The sequence below is a fragment of the Equus asinus genome, chromosome 3 (genome assembly GCF_041296235.1).
Source record: "Equus asinus isolate D_3611 breed Donkey chromosome 3, EquAss-T2T_v2, whole genome shotgun sequence".
NCBI lineage: Eukaryota > Metazoa > Chordata > Mammalia > Perissodactyla > Equidae > Equus > Equus asinus.
In genome coordinates this window covers 98,530,488-98,553,921 of record NC_091792.1, presented here as the reverse complement: position 1 = coordinate 98,553,921, position 23,434 = coordinate 98,530,488, and the positions used below count along the sequence as shown (strand labels likewise).

Here is a 23,434-nt window from a genome sequence, read left to right as displayed (position 1 = left end):
CAAAGCTAACAGAAAGTGAAGCATCCTACCAGATGTTTTAATTAAAATATTTTAGCACATCCATGAAAATCTTCAAAATCAATTCACTAAGTACTCAGAAAGCAACCACCACGGGCTCAGTGTTGTACTATGTGTTAATTCCCAAGGATGATCTGTAGAATATTAAAATCCAAACATGGATTCTGAAAAGTTTTGCCAGCTGCCAAGTCGGATTACTTTAAATCCATGTTTTAAAAATGCAAAACTTTGTTCTAAAGGAAAAGGCTTTAATAAAAACCTTTACTTTGTAAGTTTCCACAGATATTTTACCCTAAAAAAACGCAGCTTCAACAAGCCAAGGTCTTCCACTGCGTGCTTACTAAAATTTAAAAGGTGAAAAGAAAAGGTTTAAAAAAAGCACTTGTGGCTAAAAGAGACCTTCAAAGATATTTTCTTTGAGTTTCTTTCCTTGGGAAATTCATAAATTTTTCTTTATATCCAAACATTAGCGATAATTTGCCTGTAATTTATAATTTTAAAAATAATTTAACAAAATCATTAATGTGCTGTGTTACTGATTTTGGTCACAAGACTTTCCAGAGTCTTCTGTTCTAAGACACCCCCCCTTGCAAAAATGGACCTTCAGTTACCTGACAACTATTTTTGTCCTGCATAAGATTGTTTTAGAACGAGCTTGGCAGCGCTGATCTAGATATCCACATATCCTGGCAGTCTCAACATTTTTAATTTTGGATTGCCATTTGCATCCCTCCTGTGGCTCGGCACTTCACCGAAGTCTGAGTCAGTGCACGGCGTCCGACCTGAACCTGGAGCGGGTAATTTGCGACGACGGAAGCCTGAAACTCAGTCACAAAACGTGGGGCGGGGCGAACGGCCACTGCTCAGCACCGGTTCCCAACTGACTGGAAGGAACGAGCTGGGTGCAACCTCCCGCCCCCCCGGCCACGCCCCCGGCCCCACCCCCGGCCCCGCCCCCGCCTCGCCTCCTGTCGCTAGGGACGCTGCGGGCCGGGCAACTGCGATGGATCCGGAAGAGGGCTCGACGGCCGTGGACAACATAGTCACTCAATTCAACACCTACGAAGACTTCCTCGACTCCCAGATTACTACCGTGGACTTGTACTACCTGGAGGTAAGGGCGGCGCCGCCGAGGAGTGGCCACCGCCTTCCCGTCCCTCGGACCCTTCCGAGCCCCAGCATCGCGCAGTCTTCGCGCCCGGCGGCGGGCCGCGCAGACCTCAGGCCCAGCGTTTCCCGCCCGCGGCGCCCACGCAGCGGCGGCGGTGACGCGCCCGCCCTGCTGCCCCGCGCCGCTCAGCGGGCCCAGATTGGCGCCCCTCCTGTCTCCTGGCGCAGACACCCGCGCGCGCACGCGCACCTGGGGGAGCCTCGGGTTTCTGTATCTCAGCCACACCTGTCGCTCCCAGCGTGTGTCCCTTTCCCATGTCGTTATCTTAAGAGGACGGTGGCTGGCGTCCAAGGCCTGCTGAGACTCTTCGAGTGTGAGGTGTGATTCAGGTCTGACGCCCTGTTGCTTCTTCCTTTGCCAATTTGTGTTAAAGAAGAACACAGTATCCTTCCAGGGCAAGGGATAGTGTTATCTTGGGCATTTGGGTCTAAAAACTTCCACTCCACGGTAATTGATTCAGAAAGCCCTTTGATTACGGGTATGCTGTACAGGTCGTTGTGCAGGCATATTCCTGTCTCAAATTTATCGAGTTAATCACAACTAAGGTTGATAGTAAAAAAAAAAGCCTGCCATACAGCAAAATTGGGCATGAGGGGATTGGCTACTGTCTTCCACCCGACAACCATCCCATATTTCGGCCTCCTCACCCACACCAGGTTCTTAAAGGTGTGTGTGTGTGTGTGTGATGGGAGGATGGGTTAGGGAGCTGGGGAGTAGAATTGGTTCAGTGGTATGGCTGGTATGGTAAGCATGTGTCATGGATCATGGATCATGCTTTGTGATTCCTGCTCTTTCTTTTTTGGTCATCAGTAATTGACAGCCTATTATAGTTAGAAGAGCCTAGAGTCACGAGATTCGGGTTCTAATTCTATATTAGTGAACTTTTAACCAATTTGAAACTCCATTTCTTCATCTGCAAATTGAAGGGGCTGGACTAGATTACTTTCAGAGTTCCTTATGGCTGTAAAATTTTGAGTCATCTGTACATCCATCTGTCCATCCATGCATCCATATATTCATCTAACTATCTATTTAATTAATACACCTTCACCAAGCCTACTGTAGTGGATGTTGCCTTAATTGCTAGCAATGTAAGTAAGAATCAGTTCTAGACTTGCTCTTAGTCACTGAACTTTAGTATAGTGCTTACAGTCCAGTCTAAGTTTTATATATTCAGCAAGTATTTATTATCTTCCAGGTACTCTTTTATCGTGTAGTATATTCTACTGCCAAAAGTTTTCAATTAATTTCAATAAAAATTAGTACTAATGATTCATACACAAAATGGCCATCTTATCTTTGCTGGATTCATTCTCTACCCTTCTCCACCCTTCTCTGTGCCCTTGGAAGCTGTCCTCTGTGGTCATTAGCCAGGCTCTTTTGGCTTTCGGTTTGTTTCAGCCCATGGGAGGTCAGAGGGCTGAAAGAGTGTAATTAGAGAATTAATTCCCTGTCATATTCCTACTGGTTGTGGTTTGGAAGTGGCTTCATTCCTTAGGTTTGGCCAACTTCTCATTCCATCAACTGTAGCATTCTTTCTTCAGGTGCCGGCGGCACTTCCTGTTCTAGGGGCTGTTGCCTCTCCTGTCTCCTTTCAGACCTAAATGGTGTTAATGACTTCCCACTCTTGCTTGCCCAAGGATGCTTCACCATCTCCTGTTGGTTTCCATTCATCCTGCCCATATCTTTGTAAATTGTTCTTTTACATTTTTAAAATCATCTCTTTTGAGTTTGCCTGCCATGACCCTGACCTCTATATTATCATTTAATATCTCAGACCACTATAAGTATAAAAGTAGTGTATGAATGTAATAACTGCATTGCTTTTTATGTGATACCTGATTAGAAAGGAAGGGAAGTAGGAGAAAAAAATGAAGACTGACACTAGTTAACTGTTTGGTGAGCTGGAGAGGGGTAAGGTGGTTAAGGAGGAGAAAAGAGGCCCTTCATTCTGTGTCCCTCGTGCTTTGCTCATTTTACTAGACAGCTAGAAACCATTAAAAGAAATTCATGACAGAATCAATTAGATTTGTCTCTGCTAGCCCAGATAACAATATTTGTTCTAGGAGTTAGTATCATTTTACCTAATTAAACCAATCCCCAACATCAATATAAAAATACTTGGAAAGTTTTGGGAAAATTTTTGCACTGTGATATTCCAGATTTTTTTTCTTGTTAATTCTTCCATGTGAAGTAAACACAGTCCCTTCATTTCGGAGGCTGCCTGTGACCGCTAGTGAAGTGAAAGTCCCACTGAATTTCTTTTCCCAGATAAGGAATCAAGGGGTGTTTTTAGAATTATTTAAAAATTTGCTTAACTAATGGATCCTAATCATGGCTGTATTGTTTACAGAGATTAGCCATGTGGAAGTTTTATTCAGAGGATATCTTCTCATTATTTGGAAAATAGAAATAAATTGTACAAATTAAATCTTTTGGATATAATCTTAAAATTATTTGGCAGACATTGATTAAGTGAGATTCTAGGAGAAATCCTTAAAATAATTTACCATGTTTATACAACAAGCCAGCTAATAGCCAACCATTGTATTATTCCATTATTTATTGCATCAAGGTACAGAGTAAATACTGTTCCCTATGAATATCTTAGTTTGCGTACTTCAGAATCAGCTATACTCTTTGTTTATTCAATAGAAAAATAATTGGCATAAATTAGTTGCTCTCTGCTTAAGAGGAGTCCTATATTTTTTCCTTAGTAGGTTCACAGAAGTACTTCTTCCTAAGTAAAAATATCTAGTTTCCTCGTGAACATGAAATCTGAGGATCAGAGGGTAAAACTGAACCAAGAATACCACGCCCATGATGCTTGTGAATCTTTATCATATAATGATAAAACTAAAATGCTTTGAGCCTAATATCATCCTCAGTGTCTCAGACAATCCCCCAAATATATATTGTATGTATTTACAGTATGTTCCATTCAATTTTTATTTATATTGATTTCAAAAGCTAGTGCTGGGAGGAGACAAGAATGGAAGAGGGAAAATTCCCGAGGAGAATGTGTAGAGTGAGACAAGACGGGGGCCTTAACACAAATGCTGGAGAACTACCGTTACTTACGGCATGGACATGGAGGTGGTGCTCACAAAGGAGAATGAGAAGGGGGTCAGAAAGGTATGAGGAAGTACAGAGAATAGGATGATCCAGAAGCCAAGAGCAGCTGGATAGCAAGACCGAAAACCCCTGACAATATTTGCACAAAACTAGGTGACAGTTATTCCTAAGAACCCCAGCATAAAAGCAGATGGGCAGAAACCTTCCATAGCCACAACACCTGGAAGGTATCAGCATCCATGCAGGAGAAAAGCAAAGAAAACAATGAAGCATCTAAAGAACCTCAAAACAAGAAACTGCAAAATAGTCAACAGGTATTCACTGGAAGTGGAGTAGTCCAATTTGAGAACAGCAACTGAAACTGGGAGGAGTTTTGGCCACTAATTAGTAGGTGTGTATGAAGGTTCCCAGGTGAGGTCTGAAGGAGCTGGAGCAATGTAGCTGCTGTGAACTCTTGAAGCTACCTTCCGTAGCTCACTTTTGGGCAGTGCTTGACACTGTGGAGATGCCATTAGGAGTGGAATCAATATTGAGTAGGATAGGGACAATTGAGACAAAATTTGAAACAGAAGGGTCAGATAAAAGTGAGGGAGTAAAAAAAAAATTATAAAAGAAGAAATTGCAGAAAACAACTGCCAAAGTTTTGAACATTATATGGAAACAAAATAAGAGGGAAGTTCTGTGAGCCACAGTTTCTTCTAAGATTCAGGAAAACCAAAAATGAGCTATAGAAAAGCATTGAGCATTCTAAGTTATTATAAGAAAAAAGAGATGAGACCCACACATCTATGGACAGCTAATTTTGGACAGGGGAGCCAAGAACATACAATGGAGAAAGGAAAATCTCTTCAATAAATGGTGTTAGGAAAACTGGACAGCTACATGCAAAAGAATGAAAGTAAACCGTTATCTTACAGCATACACAAAAATTAACTCAAAATAGATTAAAGATTTGAATGTAAGACCTGAAACCATAAAAGTTCTAGAAGAAAACATAGGCAGTATGCTCTTGAACATTGGTATTAGCAGCATATTTTCAAATACCGTGCCTGACCAGGCAAGGGAAACAAAAGGAAAAATAAACAAATGAGACTACATCAAACTAAAAAGCTTCTGCACAGCAAAGGAAATCATCAACAAAGGGAAAAGACAACCTAACAATTAGGAGATGATATTTGCAAACCATATATCTGATAAGGGGTTATTATCCAAAATATATAAAGAACTCATACATCTCAACAACAAAAAAACAGACAACCCAATTAAAAAGTGGGCAAAAGATCTGAACAGATATTTTTCCAAAGAAGATATACAGATGGCCAACAGGCACATGAAAAGATGTTCAACATCACTGATTATTAGAGAAATGCAAATCAAAACTATAATGAGATATCACCTTATGCCCATCAGAATGACTATAATTAACAAGACAAGAAATGTGTGTTGGAGAAGATTGGAGAAAAGGGATCTCTCATACACTGCTGGTGAGAATGCAAACTGGTGCAGCCTCTATGGAAAACAGTATGGAGATTCCTCAAAAAATTAAGAATACGGGGCAGACCCTGTGACCAAGTGGGTAAGTTTGCTCTCTCTGCTTCAGCGGCCCAGGGTTTTACTAGTTCGGATCCTGGGTGTGGACATGGCACCATTCATCAGGCAATGTTGAGCCAACGTCCCACATGCCACAACTAGAAGGACCCACAACTGAAAAAATGTACAACTATGTACTGGGGGGATTTGGGGAGAAAAAAATAAGATTGGCAACAGTTGTTAGCTCAGGTGCCAATCTTTAAAAAAAAAAATTAAGACTAGATCTACCATATGATTCAATTATTCTACTGCTGGGTATTTATCCAAAGAACATAAAAACACAAATGCATAAAGATACATGCAGCCCTATGTTCACTGTGGCATTACTCACAATAGCCAAGACTTGGAAACAATTTAAGTGCCTATCAAGGAACGAATGGATAAAGGAGATGTGGTATGTATACACAATGGAATACTACTCAGCTATAAAAAAGATGAAATCTTGCAATTTGAGATGACATGGATGGAACTTGAGGGTATTATGCTAAGTGAAATAAGTCAGATGGAGAAAGTCAAATACTGTATGATCTCACTCATAAGTAGAAGGTAAAAACAACAATAACAATAACAAACAAACACATAGACACAGAGATTAGATTGGTGGTTACCCGAGGGGAATTGGGGAGGGAGGAGGGCAAAAGGGGTGTCTGGGCACATGTCTATGGTGATAGATTATAGGTAGTCTTTGGGTGGTGAACATGAGGTAATCTACACAGAAATCAAAATATAAAGATACATTGAAACGTTTATAAAGATAAATGAAACGTTTATAATGTTATAAACCAATGTTACCTCAATAAAAAAAGAGCACATGCACAAAAAAAGAAAATGAGGAGCAGAATAGTATTCCTACAGTCTCTTACAGAACTGTAATCTTTTTTTTGAATACAAACTAAAAGACATTAAGAAAAATGGTATACACATGGAAGAGTTCAGAAACGATGTGACAGAATTCAGGAGAGGATTAGGAACAAAAGGAACTCTTTAGAAATAAAAGCTGAACTAGAAGGAACACAAGAATGGATAAACATAGTAGATAGTATCCTGAAGGAATAGAAGGTAAAAAGGAGGAAAATTAAAGAAAAAAAAGAGATAAAGGAGTCAGGCAAAATTAGCAATTATTGCAGATAGAAAGCATGTGCAGCATACAGATAATAGGGGTCCCTGAAGAAGTAAATCAGAGCAAGAGAACAGAACAAATCCTAAAAACGAATAATTCAAGAAAACCTTCTTGAAATAACAAAAAGGATTCGAAACTACTTATTGAAGAACACACTCTGCACTTGAGAATGTAAACCTGGTGTGACCAATACCAAGATGTATTTAGTAAAATTATATGAACTTTAAAGAAAAAGACAAAACATTTGGACATCGAGGCATAAACAGCAAGTGGCTTATAAGGTAAGACAAATGAAATTATTATTATACTTTTTAACAATGCTTTATGCCAGAACAAACTGGAATCACTTTTTTAAGATACTCAAGGGAAGAAAATGTGAGCCAAGGGTTTTATATCCATCTCATCTGACTTTCAGACATAAAGGGCACAAATTGTTATCAATATGCAAACACTCAGCTTTCTCTTGGGTCCTTCCTAATTAATGTGTTAGAGAATGAGCTTTAGACAACCAAAATGGCTAAGACAACATCAGTGTAAGGATTGGTAACATCGAGCTTTCACAGCTGCTAATGTCACAAAAAAGGGAGAAAACTAGACATGGGTGCGTGAAAGAACAAAACACCACTAACAGGCTTCCTAAAGACCTCAAACCTGAATCTGGTCCAGCCTCTGTATCCAGCCGCTGATTTGCAGGACACACAGAAGAGAGAGGAACCTATTGCACTGCACCATGCACATGCAGTCAGCGAAACCTGATAGTGGGGAACTACAGATCAGACTGCACAGGTTCTTCATTGGATAGGAAAGGGATGGAGGGGGAGGATGCAAATTAAGAGAAACTTAGAAGCCATGTGAAATTTTGAAAAGTAGGCAAGACTAAACTGGCATCTAGGGATGCACACTTGGCTGACAAACCTATAAAGAAGCGCAAGGAAGTGGTTACTATAAAAGTCAAGAGTGGCTACTTTTAGGGCAAGATAAAGGTGGTGGTGATTAGGAAGGAGCACATGGAGAAGCTTCTGAGATGCCTAGCAAAGTTTTATTTCTTGACTGGAGTGGTGGTTACAAGGGTTTATCTTATAACTGACTAAGCTCTGTTTTTTACATTTGTTTTGCGTAGGTTTCTATATCTGTTTTATTTTACAATGAGCAAGTTTTTAAAAAGCGACTGGCTGACTAAACTAACTGTAAGAGAAATCTTTTAAATTGAATGATATAGTAATTGAGGTGGTAGTTTTGTTGAAAAACCTCAGCAACATTGTTGATAGTTTATCAGTAAATAACCAGCTAATTAATCTGTTCTGGATATTCAACTTTCTAGGTTTTAGCCTTAACAGTGACAATTAAGCAGTGTTTAATTGCTAAAAGACTCACAGGACCCAAAATGACAATGCGTATCAATCTATAGTTTATTTCAGGAAAAGGACACAACCTAGCATCAGCATTAAAGTAAGGTGACGTATCACAGCCAAAAGCTATCTCACAGCAAGAGGTCAGGAGGGGCCAGGTGCAAGTCCATGCTATATGCAGAGGAGAATTATACATCCATTAAGAAACAGTTCCTGGCATACTGTGAGGCCGGGCAAGAAATAGAGCAGCTGGCCATGGAATTACCAAGGTACCATGCACTGGGAACTCCCCACGGTGAACTGAGTTCTTTCAGATCTGCCAAGTCATAAGGTCGGGCAGGCCCAGTAACAAGTCATCATCAGATGGAAGCACTACACTGGTACAGAGCATGAGTGAGAATAAAGTAGATGTGCCAGCTGCATAAGCCAGAGCCTGGATCCCAGGTTTTCTACTGCTATTGGATGTGCACCTTTCTCTCAGCTCACATATATGGCTATACAGAGACTCTCTTATAAGTGGCTAATAGAGGAGGGAAAAGTCCAAATTTGGTATATAAATGAACCAGGTGGTATGTGAATGCAGGCTGAAAATGGACAGCAGCTGCACTACAGCCTCACCTAGGTGAAGGTCTGCAGAGACTGTGGTAAGGCACATCCTTTCAGGAGTCATCTACTTTGAACAGAGAAGTGGCCCACAGTTTGACTATATAGGACACATAGGCAGGGGTAAATACCAGAGGCAAATGTGGATGAACATATGGGAATGGTCACAATCTGCCTACCAGAGAGCATCTACATAGAAGAGGTACTAAATAACCAAGTAGACAAAATGATATGGCCAGGTGCTGTCAGCCAGCCTCTTTTATTGGCCACCTTAGTGCTGGCAGAATGGGCACATGGATGAAGTGACTACAATCACACAGATGGAGGCTATGCATGGGTCTAATAGCATAGGCTCCCATTTGCCAAGGCTGATCTAGCGGTTGCTACCTCTGAATGTCCAACCTGTCAGCAACTAAGTCCAATGCCTGTGATGTAGCACCATTTCTTAAGGTAACCAACCAGTTGGTGTCAAATTGACCACACTGGGCCTCTTCCACTTTGGAGGAGCCAGCAATTCAATCTGATAGGCATAAACACATATGGTAGTAATGGGGTTACACTTTCTGCCTATAGTCATAAGCCAGCTCCACTATCTAAGGGCTTATGGAATGTTTTTTCTTTCAGTTTTATTGAGATATAATTGACATATAGCACTGCATAAGTTTAAGGTGTAGAGCATAATAACTTGTTATATATTGCAAAATGATTAGCACAATAAGTTTAGTTAACATCCATTATCTCATATAGATATAAGAAAAAAATATTTTTTCCTTGTGATGAGAACTTTCAGGATTTACTCTCTTGGCAACTTTCAAATATACCATACAACAGTGTTAACTATAGTCATCATGTTGTACATTACATCCCCCAGTACTTATTTATCTTATAACTGGAAGTTCGTACCTTTTGACCACCTTCATCCAGTTCCCCCACCCTCTTGCTTCTGGTAACCACAAATTTGATCTCTATCTATGAGTTTGTTTTGTGTTTAGATTCCACATGCAAGTGAGATAATACAGTATTTGTGTTTCTCTGTCTGACTTATTTCACTTAGGATAAGGTCTATCCATGTTGTCACAAATGGCAGGATTTCGTTTTTTATGGTGGGATGGTATCTCACTGTGTATATATATACCACTTTTCATTATCCATTCATCCATCCATGGACACTTAGGTTGTTTGCATGTCTTGGCTATTGTAAATAGTGCTGCAATGGAACACGGGGGTACAGATATTTCTTCAATATAGTGTTTTTGCTTCCTTTGGATATATTTCCAGAAGTGGAATTGCTGGATCATATGGTAGTTCTATTTTTGATTTTTTGAGCAACCTCCATACTGATTTCCATGGTGGCTGTACCAGTTTACAATCCCACCAGCTGTGCACAAGAGTTTCTTTTTCTCTACATCCTCACCAGCATCTGTTACTCTTGTCTTTTTGATGATAGCCATACTAACAGGCATGTGATGATATCTCCTTGTGGTTTTGATTTGCATTTCCCTAATGATTAGTGATATTGAGCACCTTTTTATGTATCTGTTGGCCATTTGAATATCTGCTTTGGAAAAATGTCTATTCAGGTCCCTTGCCTGTTTTAGAATTGGATTATTCGTATTTCTGCTATTGAGTTGTGTGAGTTCTTTATGTATTTTGGATATTAACCCTTATCAGATATATGATTTGCAAATTTTTTTTGCATTCTGTAGGTTGTCTTTTCATTTTGTTGATCATTTCTTTTGCTGTGCAGAAGCTTTTTAGTTTGATTTAGTCCCATTTGTTTATTTTTGATTTTGTTGCTTATGCTTTAGGTGTCATATCCAAAAAATCATTGCCAAGACTCATGTCAATGAGCTTTGTTCCTGTGTTTCTTCTAGGAGTTTTATGGTGTCATTTAAATCTTTAATCCATTTTGAGTTAATTTTTTGTGAGTAATGTAAGATAGGGGTCTAGTTTCATTCTTTTACATGTGAATATCCAATTTTCCCAGTACTGTTTATTGAAGAAACTGTCTTTTCTGTATTGAGTATTCTTGGCTCCCTTGTCAAATGTTAGTTGACTGATTATGCATGGGTTTATTCCTGGGCATTCAGTTCTGTTCCATTGGTCTATATGTCTGTTTTTGTGCCAGTAGCATACTGTTTTGATTACTATAGCTTTATAATATAGCTTAAAATCAGGAAGTGTGATGCCTCTTGCTTTGTTATTCTTTCTCAGGATTGCTTTGGCTATTTGGTGTCTTTCGTGGTTCCATATAAATTTTAGGATTTTTTTTTTACTTCTTTAAAAAATGCCTTTGGAATCTTGATAGAGATTGCATTGAATCTATAGATAGTGGCTTATGGAATATTTGATCCACAGACACAGGGTCCCATTTAACATTGTGTCAGACTAGGGACCTAATTTATAACAAAGGAGCTGTGGGAGTAAGGACCTGACCATGTGGTTCACTTCTCGTAATACTTTCTGAAACATTCAGAGCTGCCAGCAGATAGATCATTGGAATGCATTGCTGAAAGCATAACTGAAGTGCTGATTTGGAATGATAATTTGAGAGAATGGGGTGCCATCCTCCACGATGCAGTGTATACTTTCAATCAAAGACCTTTGCATTGAGTTTTGTTCCCTTGGTCTGGGAACTAAGAGGTTGAAGCATCTTACTGTCATTCCCAATGACCGACTTGGGGCATTTGTACTTTCTTTCATCACTGTGGGCTCTGCTGGGTTAATTGTCCTGGTACCAAATGGGAGAACACTTCCGTCAGGTGACTCAGTGAGAGTCCCATTAAATTATAAGTTACAACTATTGCCTGCAATCTTTAGGCTCCTTGTCTAGGAATTGGAAGGCATGGAGAGAGTCACCGTCTTGGCAAGAATAATTTGACCGTGATCATCAGGAAAAGTTAGGGCTTACAAGATCAATCGTGAAGGAATGTGTTCAGAATTCTGGTGATTCACTTAGATGCCTCTTGATACTTTCTTTCTCAGTTGGTTTAGACCCTTCAGGAATGAGAGTCTGGTTCACACAACTGGATATGCTACCACCACCAGCAGAGGTGTTAGTTGAGGGTGAGGGGAGTCTAAAATGGATGGTGGAGGTAGGAGATGATAAGTATTTGTTGTGGGTCTGAGCCACGTTGCAGCATCAAGGGGTGAAGTTCACCCCAATATTCGTCCTCTTCTTGCATACATATGCGTAGTCTTCAAAAAATTATATTTTATTATATATGAATATTTTCATTATATGTAAATATATATATTATTCTTCGTTGGTATTTTCTACATAAAATTTAGGCAATATCTATAGTTTTCTGTAACTTAAAAAAATTAACATTAAATCTTGGAGACATTTTAATGTCTCTCTACAGTGATATCTCTATTCTTTATAAATTGCTTCATTGAATCCATTGTTTTCTTAAGGTGGTCCTTTAGAGGTTCATTTTCGTTATACAGATCTTTTGTACATCCTTTTGCCCCATCATTTCTTTCTTTTTGTCCTTTTTACAGATATTCTTCTTGAATGAATCATAAAATGCTGTCTTCATTTCATCATCTTCCACTTTTCAACCTACTGCAAGCTGGCCCCCATCTTCGTCATTCAATAGAAATTGTCCTTGCTATGGTGACAAATGAGGGATGTGTCACTAAATCCAATGGATACCTTCTAGTTTAATCCTTCAATTTTTCACTGGGAGGATGGATTGTATTGGTATACAGCTAGAAGCAGGAAGAATTTTTTGTGAAGCCTTTTTAGTATATTAAGAAAGAGAAGATTATGGCTAAAACTAAAGTAGACACTGCAGGCTTGTAGAGCCCTGGGTATAATCAGTCAATCTTCCTCCCTTGCTTTCTACCTATCCATCATCTGTCTGTCCATCAATAATAACAGTAGGAAACAAGAAAGGATGCTACTCTAGGGGACCAGAAATTGTGCGTATTTCTGGTAAGTTATAAAGCAGATATTATCAACTTAACAAGATAGAGAAAACTATAGCCCAAAATGAATAAAGAACAGTATTGGAAAGGTAAAACTGGTTTAGAGAAAAGTCAGAGTCAGCAGTAATACAAAGAGCAAGAGAGAATCTGTAATTGATTGAAGTTAATTCTACATAGCTAGGCCAGAGGTGTACCCTATCTCCAGCATACACACCTGCAATGTTTAACCCAAGGATAAACAAGAGAACTGCTCTTTCAGAGTGAAATACATGCCTAACAAGAAGTCCAGATGAAGGGGGGAAGGGGCCTAAGACGTAATCAGAACTAAGCTTGAAGTAACTAAACAGTGCTAGAAGTCCAGAATAGATGCTGAAAAGGAGAAGAAAATCTGGAAAGAGTTACACTTATTATGCTGAGTGCTTCTTATTTTGGCAGTTGGGTTGGAGAGGGTGGGATATATCCCAGCCTTCTTCCTTCTTCATGCCTGCATATCCTCAAGTGGAGTCTGTACTTTGTCATGCTCTGCTCTTTTACACATAACTTCCACAGTTCACCTCTTCAGAGGAGAGTCTAGTTAGGGAACTAGACCTGTACAACTACAGAGGGAATCCACGCTAATGACTATACCAATTAAACTAGTCCTCTGTTTATAAATACGTATCCCCAGATGTTTGAGGAAACACAATAGCATGAAAGAGAAGGCCCAAGATGAATAAGGAGAACAAAACAAAACATTCAAAACCCAGAGAGAATTTTAAATAAATTCCAATTTTCTACCTTAGTTACCTTTAGTATCTGTTAAATCTATAAGCAAAATAATGGACTGGTATGAAAAGGGGGCAATCAGAGAGCAGGAAAGAATCCTTGGAAATTAAAAACGTAATTGATGATGTTTTTAAAAAGGCAAACTAATAGAATGGGCACTTTTAAAGGACAAATTAATGGTCTGGAAGTTAAATTTGATGTAATTAAACCAGAGTGTAGTGAAAAAGAAATGAGGAAAATAAGAAAGAGTTACGTGAATGAAAATATGAAAGAATAATTCCAAGAGGCTCAATATCTATCTAATAGACATTCCAGAAAGAAATTATACAGAAAATGAAGGGGATAAAATAATCAGTCGAGTAATAAAAAAGTTTCTCTGTGTTGGAGATAAGCACAAGATTGTAAGTGCCCATCAACTATCCAGTAGGATGAATGAAAAAGTGCCACATCTTGGCAGATAGTGGTAGAATTTCAGAACTCTGATAATCAAATAATTCAAAAATAATTCAAATTGGACGACATCAAAATTTAGAGCTTTTGTGCATCAAAGGACACTATCAATAGCATGTAAAAGCAACTCATAGAATGGGAAAAAATGTTTGCAAATTGTATATCTAATAAGGGGTTAATATCCAGAATATATAAAGAACTCCTACAACTCAACAACACGAAAGCAAACAATCTGATTAAAAATTGAGCAAAGAGCTTGAATAGACATTTCTCCAGAGAACATACACAAATGGCCAATAAGCACATAAAAAGATGTTCAACATCACTAATCATCAGGGAAATGCAAATCAAAACCACAATGACATACCATTTCATACCTGTTAGCATAGGTATTTCAAAAAAACAGAAAATAACAAGCGTTGGTGAGGATGGAGAAATTGGAACACTGCACCATTGGTGGGAATGTAAAATGGTGCAGCCATTGTGGAAACAGGATGGCAGCTCCTCAAAAAATTAAAAATAGAATTATTATATGATCCAGCAATTCCACTTCTGGATATATAGCCAAAAGAGTTGAAAGCAGGGACTTCAACAGATATTTATATACCCATATTCATAGCAGCATTATTCACAGTAGCCAAAAGGTGGAAGCAACCCAAGTGTTTATTGATGGATGAAAACATAAAGAAAGTGTGGTATATATCTACAATAGAATATTATTCAGCCTTTAAAAGGAAGGAAATTCTAACACATGCTACAACATGGATGAAGCTTGAGGACATTATGTTAAGTGAAATAAGCCAGTCATGAAAAGACAAATACTGTGTCGTTCCCCTTATATGAGGTACCAAGGGTAGTCAGATTCACAGAGACACAAAGTAGAATGGTCATTGCCAGGATCTGGGTAGTAAGGAGAATGGGGAATTATTGTTTAATTGGTACAGAGTTTCAGTTTTGTAAGATGAAAAGAGTTCTGGTGATGGATGGTGGTGATGGTTGCACAACAATGTGAATTACTTAATACCACTGGACTTTACATTTAAAATGCTAATTTTATGTATATTTTACTACAATCAAAAAACTAATTCAGAGTGTCAACAACTTACATATAAATGAGAATCAGCTTGATCTTAAATTTTGCATTCCCACTAGTGATTCCAGAAGAAAATGGAGTAATATCTTTAAACTTCTTAGAAAATTTTATTTTGAATCTAGAATTCTGGCTGCATTAGATATTCTGTTTGGCCCTTGAGATCTACCTTCTGTTCTACCCCAACCTGCTCTGTGCTCTGTGCCCCAAGAGGTTGACTTCTGTTGACTGCTTCCACAGGGCCCCCTTTCCCTTTAGCCAATTGGGTTCAGCCAATAAGAGGCAGCAGCAAGAAATTAGAAGCTAGAGGAGAGAGAAGTCAGGCATTTTTTTCTTCAGACTCCTTCCACACTGGGCTGCAGGTTAACAATGGATATTTTCTTGCATCAAACCACAATTTAGGATCTGGCAACTGTCCTAGAGCTGTCTCCCCTGGTTCTATGAACTGCTTCCTTCCCTCACCTCCGTTTGGATGAGTTAATGGCTGTTAATAGCTCAGTTCTGTTCCTAGCTGCAGGGTGCTACATTATCCCTCTTGGATTTCTCTTAGCCCTATCTATACCTTTGTAAATTAACTCAGCCATTCAATTTCCTTCAGTTATTCCATTTGAATGTATCATCTATTTCTTGCCTGGACTCTGACTAATGAACTAGATAACCTAACATTCAAATGGGAATGCAAAAGAAAGACTTTTTTGAGAAAATCAAGGACTCATAAAACCACCTACCGGTCTTTTCTCAATTTGTAACTTGAGCAAATGCTTCATACATTTTCATATAGAGTTTCAAATGTACTATAAACTTGTGTATGGTTTTCTTTTATCTGCTGTTATAGCTCTTTTCTGATTTCTGAAATTGTTTGTGTATTCTTTGTTTCCACCATCAGTCTTGCCAAATGTTATCTATTTTATTGGTCTTTTTAAAGAATAAGCTCTTGGCTTTCATTAAGCAATCAAAGCTGACTGGATCTGTATATTTTAATATCTATTTTTTCATTTTTCCTGTTATTTCCATTAATTCTTTCTTTCTATATTACTTAAATGTATTTTGCTATTCTTTCTCTACTTTCTTTAGTTGAATGGTTAGCTGTTTATTTTCAGACTTTCTTTTTTCTAGTAAATGCATTGATGCATTTTTTCTATGGCTTTATTAAGGTTTGATATGTAATTTCCTTGCCAAAAATTTTAAGTTCTGTTTGACAAATGTATCATAAATAAGTCAAAAGACTATCAACTGCCTGAGAATAAATATTTGCAAAATATAATCAACAAGAACTTTCTAGCTAGAATAAAACCCTATAAAGCAGTAAGAAATAGATAAAATCTAATAGAAAAATGAGCAAGTTTAGCAAACAGGCAATTCTCATATGAACACTAAAAATAATAATTATATGAAAAGTTGCATACATATGGCATAATACCATTTATGAAAAAAAATTTTTAAAAATCATGAAACTATACCAAATATTTCCCCCTTTCATGATCCCCCCTTTCCTATGTAACGAACCTGCTGCCAAGTAGCTGGCTAATCCCCGAGCCCTGGGCACCTCATTTTCTTTCCCCAAGTCCTGCAGCACACTTAGAAACAACCCACTCCGTTATATTTCTTATTGCCACTAAAATGTCCTCCGGCAGCAAACACTTGGTTACCCAAAGCCTTGTCTTCATGGCAGGTATCTAGAGGTGATAAATTAAATAACTTTTGCCTTTACATTTCACGGACTACGGGGTACTCTTTACCACTATAAACAGGGCTTTTAATGCCTTTAATAAGATCAGAGACCCAATTCCAGGTAACCCAGAACCAATTCAGAGAACCATCCTTAAATTTCTATTCCTCTGGAACCGTTGCCAGTAACTAATTGTGATTCATTCAGGATTCAGTCAGAGAAGCAGAAACACACACAAACTTCATATTCAGTGATTAAACATTTGAATCAGAAACCTGATAAAAATGTTTGCTAGTACTTTTAACTTTTTATTGGCAGTCTGGCCAAAGCAATGCTACAATGAAAGCAAAGTGTTATAAATTTTGGAAAAAGGAGTCAAGAATGTTATTTATAGGCAGTATGATTATCTATTATGAAAGTGCAAGAAAATTAACTGGGACCCTATTAGAACAGATCAGTGAGTTTAGTACAAAAATCTAAGACTGAGCTACAACAATACTCTATTCTCTAGCAATAAACAACACAGTAACAACACATGACATAAATAAAAGCTAACCGAGCCTGTGGGGGCAATGTCAAGCATTCTAGTAGGGGTAGACTTTCTCTTCTTTCTTTTTTGGATGAGAACCACCTGGGTACCCCAGATGCTGGGTGCCCCTTGTCCCACACTCATCAGTAAGGAGTCTGGCTCACAGCAACTGACATGCAAACCACAAACCTGGTCTGTGCCTCACCCCGACCCCTACTCAGAGAAATAGTGCGGAGGCACTTCACACCAAGGGTGTAGCCAGGTTGGTGGTGGGGAATGGTCGGTTGTTGGGAAAAATGGTTAGCCCATTTTTACCTTACCTGAAAGGTAAAAAGTCAACATGGAACACTCACCCACCAAAAATATCTTTTAAAAATTAAAGCGAATGGGGCCGGGCTGGTGGTGCAGTGGTTAAGTGCGCACGTTCCCCTTTGGTGGCCTGGGTTCACTGGTTTGTGTCCCGGGTGCAGACATGGCACCGCTTGTCAAGCCATGCTGTGGTAGGTGTCCCACATATAAAGTAGAGGAAGGTGGGCATGGATGTTAGGTCAGGGCCAGTCTTCCTCAGCAAAAAGAGGATTGGCAGTAGTTAGCTCAGAGCTAATCTTCCTCAAAAAAAAAATTAAAGTGAAATAAATAAATATATATATATATATTTTTTTTTTCAGTCAAACAAAAGCCAAGATAATTTGTTATCAGCAGACCTATACTACAAGAAATGTTAAAGTTTAGGTGGTAGAAGGAAAATCATGTATCAGTAGGAAACTGGAGTCTCCACAAAGGAATAAAAAGCCCCAGAAATGCTAAGTGTGTGAGGAAAAAAATATTTTCTTTCTCAGTTCCTTTAAAGATGATTTCTTTAAGGATAACTGAACATTTAAAGTGGAGAGATGACTCGTGGTTCCACCGGTTAGAGCATAGTAATGGGAAGAGAGGCAATCAGCTTCAACTTGCTGCTTGTTTTCTCAGTAGATCTTGTCATTTATCACAATATATGTTAGTATAGTTGAATGCAGAAGTATCCAAATGGTTTTGTGTGGCCCAGGTAAGGCACACAGGAATGCATAATTCATTCCATATACAAAATTAATACACCAACTTTTTAATGGTCTTTATTATGTGAAATACTCTTTTGACCACAAGCAGTTCATATTCTGCTAGCAGAACCCCACAGTCTCACAGAGCTCAGCTGAGAGTTCTTCCCATAAGCTCAGTGCTGATAATATATTTAAGAAAATTTACACTCAAATCATCGAACTTTTTCTAAGTCAAACCCAAAACCTGCATTGCTCTTTCTATTAAATATTAATTCCACTAGGTGGAGGCATTGGCTCAGTTTTGTGGCTCAGACTAAAAAGGCTGGGGATGCTGAGTATAGTAAGCAGGGCAACAAGTCAGAAAGAAGGCAAATAGCCCCCCTCAAGGCCTGTTTGCATGGTGTCAGCTTGGCAAATGTATCCACATTGTTACAGTGGATATGCAGGTTCATGTTTGCTTTTAATGTTTAGCAAAGGAAAGTAGCAAGTTTCCTAGATTGATAGTATCTGAAGTTTTTGGTTTTGTGGGAATAGTTTGAACTTTAAAATAGCCACTGTAGGTTGAATAGATTATTAAGCCTGCATCTTAAGTTTTCCCATTTAATCCTGTTAGATGGTTTTTGCATTCAGCAGTAGTGTAAGTGAGGGTGTATAACAATAAAATACATGCCGTTTTCTCTGTATTTCGGATTTAATTAAGATGATAATATAAGGACCATTATTAATGCAAACATGTTTTAATGTAATGCTTTTGTCTTTATATTAGTAACTTCAAGTAAAATTACACCTTTTCAAATTATGGGGAAACTATTCTTTTTTGAATGTGCCATGCAAGTGACAAAAATGTGTGAGACAGTTCTTAAAGTAACTGAAATATAAAGGGTCTAAAAGATTGTGGGGAAATTCTTTTTCACTTTGGAGCTTTGTGTGGTCATCTTCTTAGGTTTCTACTTTTCTGTTTTTATTGGTACCACCATTATATGTAACAACATTTTGCTACATAAATAGGAAATTCATCTGCTCTTTATTTTTGTATTTGAAGTTATAATGCTCTGTGTCATCACTTAATTGACTTCAAGGAAGTGAGTCTGAAATGTTGAACTTTCTTGAAAGCAAACCAATTCTCTTTTTGTGCAGTTGGTTTTTCAAAAGTCTTTCTTGTGTAAGTACTATTGTCTCTAGTTTTATTGTTTTAAAGATATTCTATTAATTATCTACAGCTGTTTTCATAAATTGATTAAAAACAGCAGACTTTTGTCCTTCAGTCCCTTAGAGAGGATTTAGTGATTGATGTTATTTTTTTTTTTCATCTTACATCCATGGGAAAAGGATGACAAATCAGATGTTTATAAAAGTATTGTTAGAAAGAATTCTAAATTTTCATATCTGAAAATCTTGTCTCATTTGTGAGTAATAAAGTTGCTTTTTCTTTTGAAACAATTATTCAGTATACATAGGATAAAATAGGGTGTTTCATTCATCCACAGATCTAACAATTGATTTTCCCTGTAGGATGAAAGCCTGGCCCGCCAGTTGGTGGAGCTAGGCTACCGAGGGACTGGAGAGGTGGTGAAAAGGGAAGATTTTGAAGCGAGGAAGGCGGCTATAGAGATTGCAAGATTGGCTGAAAGAACCCAGAAAAAGTAAGTGTCTGTGTTCCAGATCTGGATTTTATATGATATCATAGAGTCTATGGAAAAATCCAACTTTGTTGGGATTGTTATAATAATTTAGAAACGCTGGTTGGAGCAGGTAGAACTTGGAATATCTTAAGTCTGTATTGTCCAGATCAGGAACTGGAGCAATTGTGATATACTTGCAAGTAACCCATGCAACTCTGAGCTACTAGCTTAAGAAATGTAAATACCAAAATGTGGTCATCATACCAATAAGTTCCTGTTAAAAAATATCTCAATATTATTGGCTTTAGGTATTTATATACTAAAAATATGAGTGACTTTTGCCTCAGAATTCTTTGTACTTTTGAGGTCTGTAAATCTTTGGCATCATTTATGTTCTTACATTTTTATAAGCATTGATTCATTCAACTCTATTAACAATCACTGACTTTTGTTAACATTACTGATATATGTTTATATAAAATATGAATCTAATAAAATATATTAAACATATGAAAGACATGTATACCTAAAGTGAACTGTCTCAAACTAAGACAATTTGAAAAAGACTTGACAAAATAACTATCTATTTACTTTTTAAAAATGAATGCTAAAGTTATTGGAGCTGGCCCTGTTGCCGAGTGGTTAAATTTCTGTGTGCTCTGCTTCGGTGGGCCAGGTTCATGGGTTTGGGTCCTGGGCATGACCCACTCCACTCATCAGCCATGCTGTGGAGGCATCCCACATACAAAATAGAGGAAGATTGGCACAGATGTTAGCTTCGGGTGAATCTTCCTCAAGGGGAAAAAAAAAGAATGCTAAAGTTATAAGTGGAGAGGATAATTACTTAGAAATTGCTATATTATTATTAGATAACATAAAAAAACCCCTCAGTAATTACGAGTAGAAATCTTCTGTGTATATTTTATTGTTTTGAGGAAGATTAGCCCTGAGCTGACATCTGCTGCCAATCCTCCTCTTTTTGCTGAGGAAGACTGGCCCTGAGCTAACATCCGTGCCCATCTTCCTCTACTTTATATGTGGGACGCCTGCCACAGCATGACTTGACAAGCGGGATCTGAACTGGCAAATCCTGGGCCACTGAAGCGGAACCTGCAAACTTAACTACTGCACCAACGGGCCGGCCTCTCCTGTGTATTTATCATAAAAAATAACATTTAGTGGTGGAATATGAATTGGTTCTGGGATTGTCCGATTATAATCAATCGTCCTAATGGTTATCGTGTTTCAGAACCATAGAACATTGAAATTTAATATATTGACATTTGGTAATATATTAGTTTTCTATTGCTGCCATAACACATTACTACAAAGTTAGTGTCTTAAAACAACACAAACGTATTTATTTGTAGTTCTGTAGGTCAGAAGTCTAAGTACAGGGCTCCGCTGAGTTCTCTACTCAGCTTATTACAAGGTCAAAATCCTGGAGCTGGCAGGACTGAGTTCTTGTGTGGAGGTTCTGAGGGTGAATCTGCTTCCAGACTCATCTGAGGTTGCCGGCCAAAGTTCCTTGTGATTGAGGTCCCATTTCCTTGTCAACTGTCATTTGGGGACTGGTCTTTGCTTCTACAGGCTGCCCACATTTCTTCTCATGCTTTGCATCTGGTCCCTCTCCAGCAAGAGTGGATTGAGATCCTCTCACCCTGCACATCTCTCTGACTTCCTCTTCTGCAGCATCTTTCCTGACTCCAACCAGAGAAAGATCTCTCCTTTTAAGGGCACATGTGATCACACTGGGACCATCTAGCTAATCCAGGATAATTTTCCTATTTTAAGGTCTACAACCTTCATTACATCTGCAAAGTCCATTTTGCCATGTAATGTAACACATTCATAGGTTCTCGGGATTAAGGCATGGGTATCCTTGTGGGGGGCATTCTGCTTACCACAGGTAATTTATATAAAACTTCAATAATTTATTCAACACAGTTGCACTCGACTTCTCTTCTTAGAAAATTGAAATAAGGCAAAGTACATGTGTATATTGTGATGTGTGTTATATAAAACATCAGGAGAGTCTTCTCTTTCTGTAGGTATCAATAAATGTTTATCAGTCAGGAGTAGAAGTAGAGAGATTTTTGTGAGATTTTATAAGGAGTTAATGTATATTCATGTTTTATTAGCGACACATCCTATTTCATATGACGAAGAGTTGGTCATATTTAAAGTGTAAATTCTATCCATGTACAATGCTCGTTTCGTGTTTGAGGATCAAAGTGGGTATTTACTCTATGAAATAGTCTCTTTAACTGGTCAGAGCTGGAAGCCATCAGGCTACTTAAGTGCCAGTCATGGGAGACTAATCCCCACCCCGAGATGCTAGAGTTGGAATGCCCTTTCATCTGCAGATCTTCTCAGGCTGCCTTTGTAATGGGATGGGCCCCATATGTTTTCTCTTGCCCCATGTGGGAGTCACTTTGCTCCTTTCTCTGTCAGATTCATTGTAGTGTTATTGGCAGCAGGGCCAGCAGAGAGTGTCCTGGAGCCAAATATGTCCTGTGCCTATATTTGCTGGAAGATCACTTTGAAAATAGGTATGAGCATCTGACTGCCTGCCAACTAGGACCAACTGGAAACACTTGATTCTACCATCAGATTATTTTACATTAACTTCTCTAATGTGCAGGTGAGCAGCCCCAAGTAGATCACAATCCTTTGCTCTGACAATCGGAAAGCACCTATTTCAAGAAGTGCTGGCACGTAAGAGTGTGTCACTTACTTAGAATAGTTTCATAGGGGAAAGAGTCTGAAGAGGTGAAACTTAAAATATTAGGAAAGGGTATTTGGTAGGTATTTTGAAAAGAAGAAGGCATAAGGTATGTCAACTTAAAGGGCAAATTTGCCTGTTATTTTATCTCAAAATGAGTTTATTTTGGAATAGCCAAAAGAATTGCAATTTGGCATGTGCTTGCTATGGCAAACCACAGGTAAATCCAGAAAAGAAAGGAAGGGAGAGGCTTTCATAGAGAAAAAGGGGAAGTAGGGAGGGGTTGTTATGAATGAAAGTCCATTGGGGGAAAATAAAAGTTCAGGGCAGCAAGGGCTTCTCATTGGCTGAGCTGCAGCATTTCTCACTGGCTGGGCTGTTGTCAGGTGGGGAGAGACATCTTCCTTCAGTAGTAAAGCAGTTTTACTTCCTGTGGAAGATGCAAGCCTCTGTCTCTTCCTGTTTGGTGCAATTGATGATATGTGATAGGGTGTGGGAGCTCCCCCTACAGGGCTTCCTGACTCAGTTTAGTTAAGGTTTCTTTTATTAATTTCCACAGGAAAAAAAAACTATCTCGGGCTTTTATTCAGTCAGTCACCTTACAAATGCTTGTAGACAACTGTACTGCATTAGGCACTGTGCTGGGTGCTGGGGATATGATAGAACGTAAGAATTATTCCCTGCCCTT

The 23,434-nt window shown here is 38.5% G+C and overlaps 1 protein-coding gene across 7 annotated transcripts in view; it reads left to right on the top strand.

The window, feature by feature from the left end:
* Window positions 1–983: 983 nt before the first annotated feature.
* CFAP299 (cilia and flagella associated protein 299) overlaps window positions 984–23,434 on the top strand; it is a 564,819-nt gene continuing 542,368 nt past the window's right edge. For 6 of the 7 annotated variants that reach the window (XM_014836314.3, XM_044766214.2, XM_070505538.1 and 3 more), the window contains exons 1-2: window positions 984–1,132; window positions 19,912–20,042. In XM_014836314.3, coding sequence (XP_014691800.1) covers window positions 1,022–1,132; window positions 19,912–20,042 — 242 coding nt within the window. In that variant the 5' untranslated portion in view covers window positions 984–1,021. The remainder of the gene's footprint in view (window positions 1,133–19,911; window positions 20,043–23,434) is intronic. The other variant, XM_070505541.1, reaches the window with a different exon arrangement.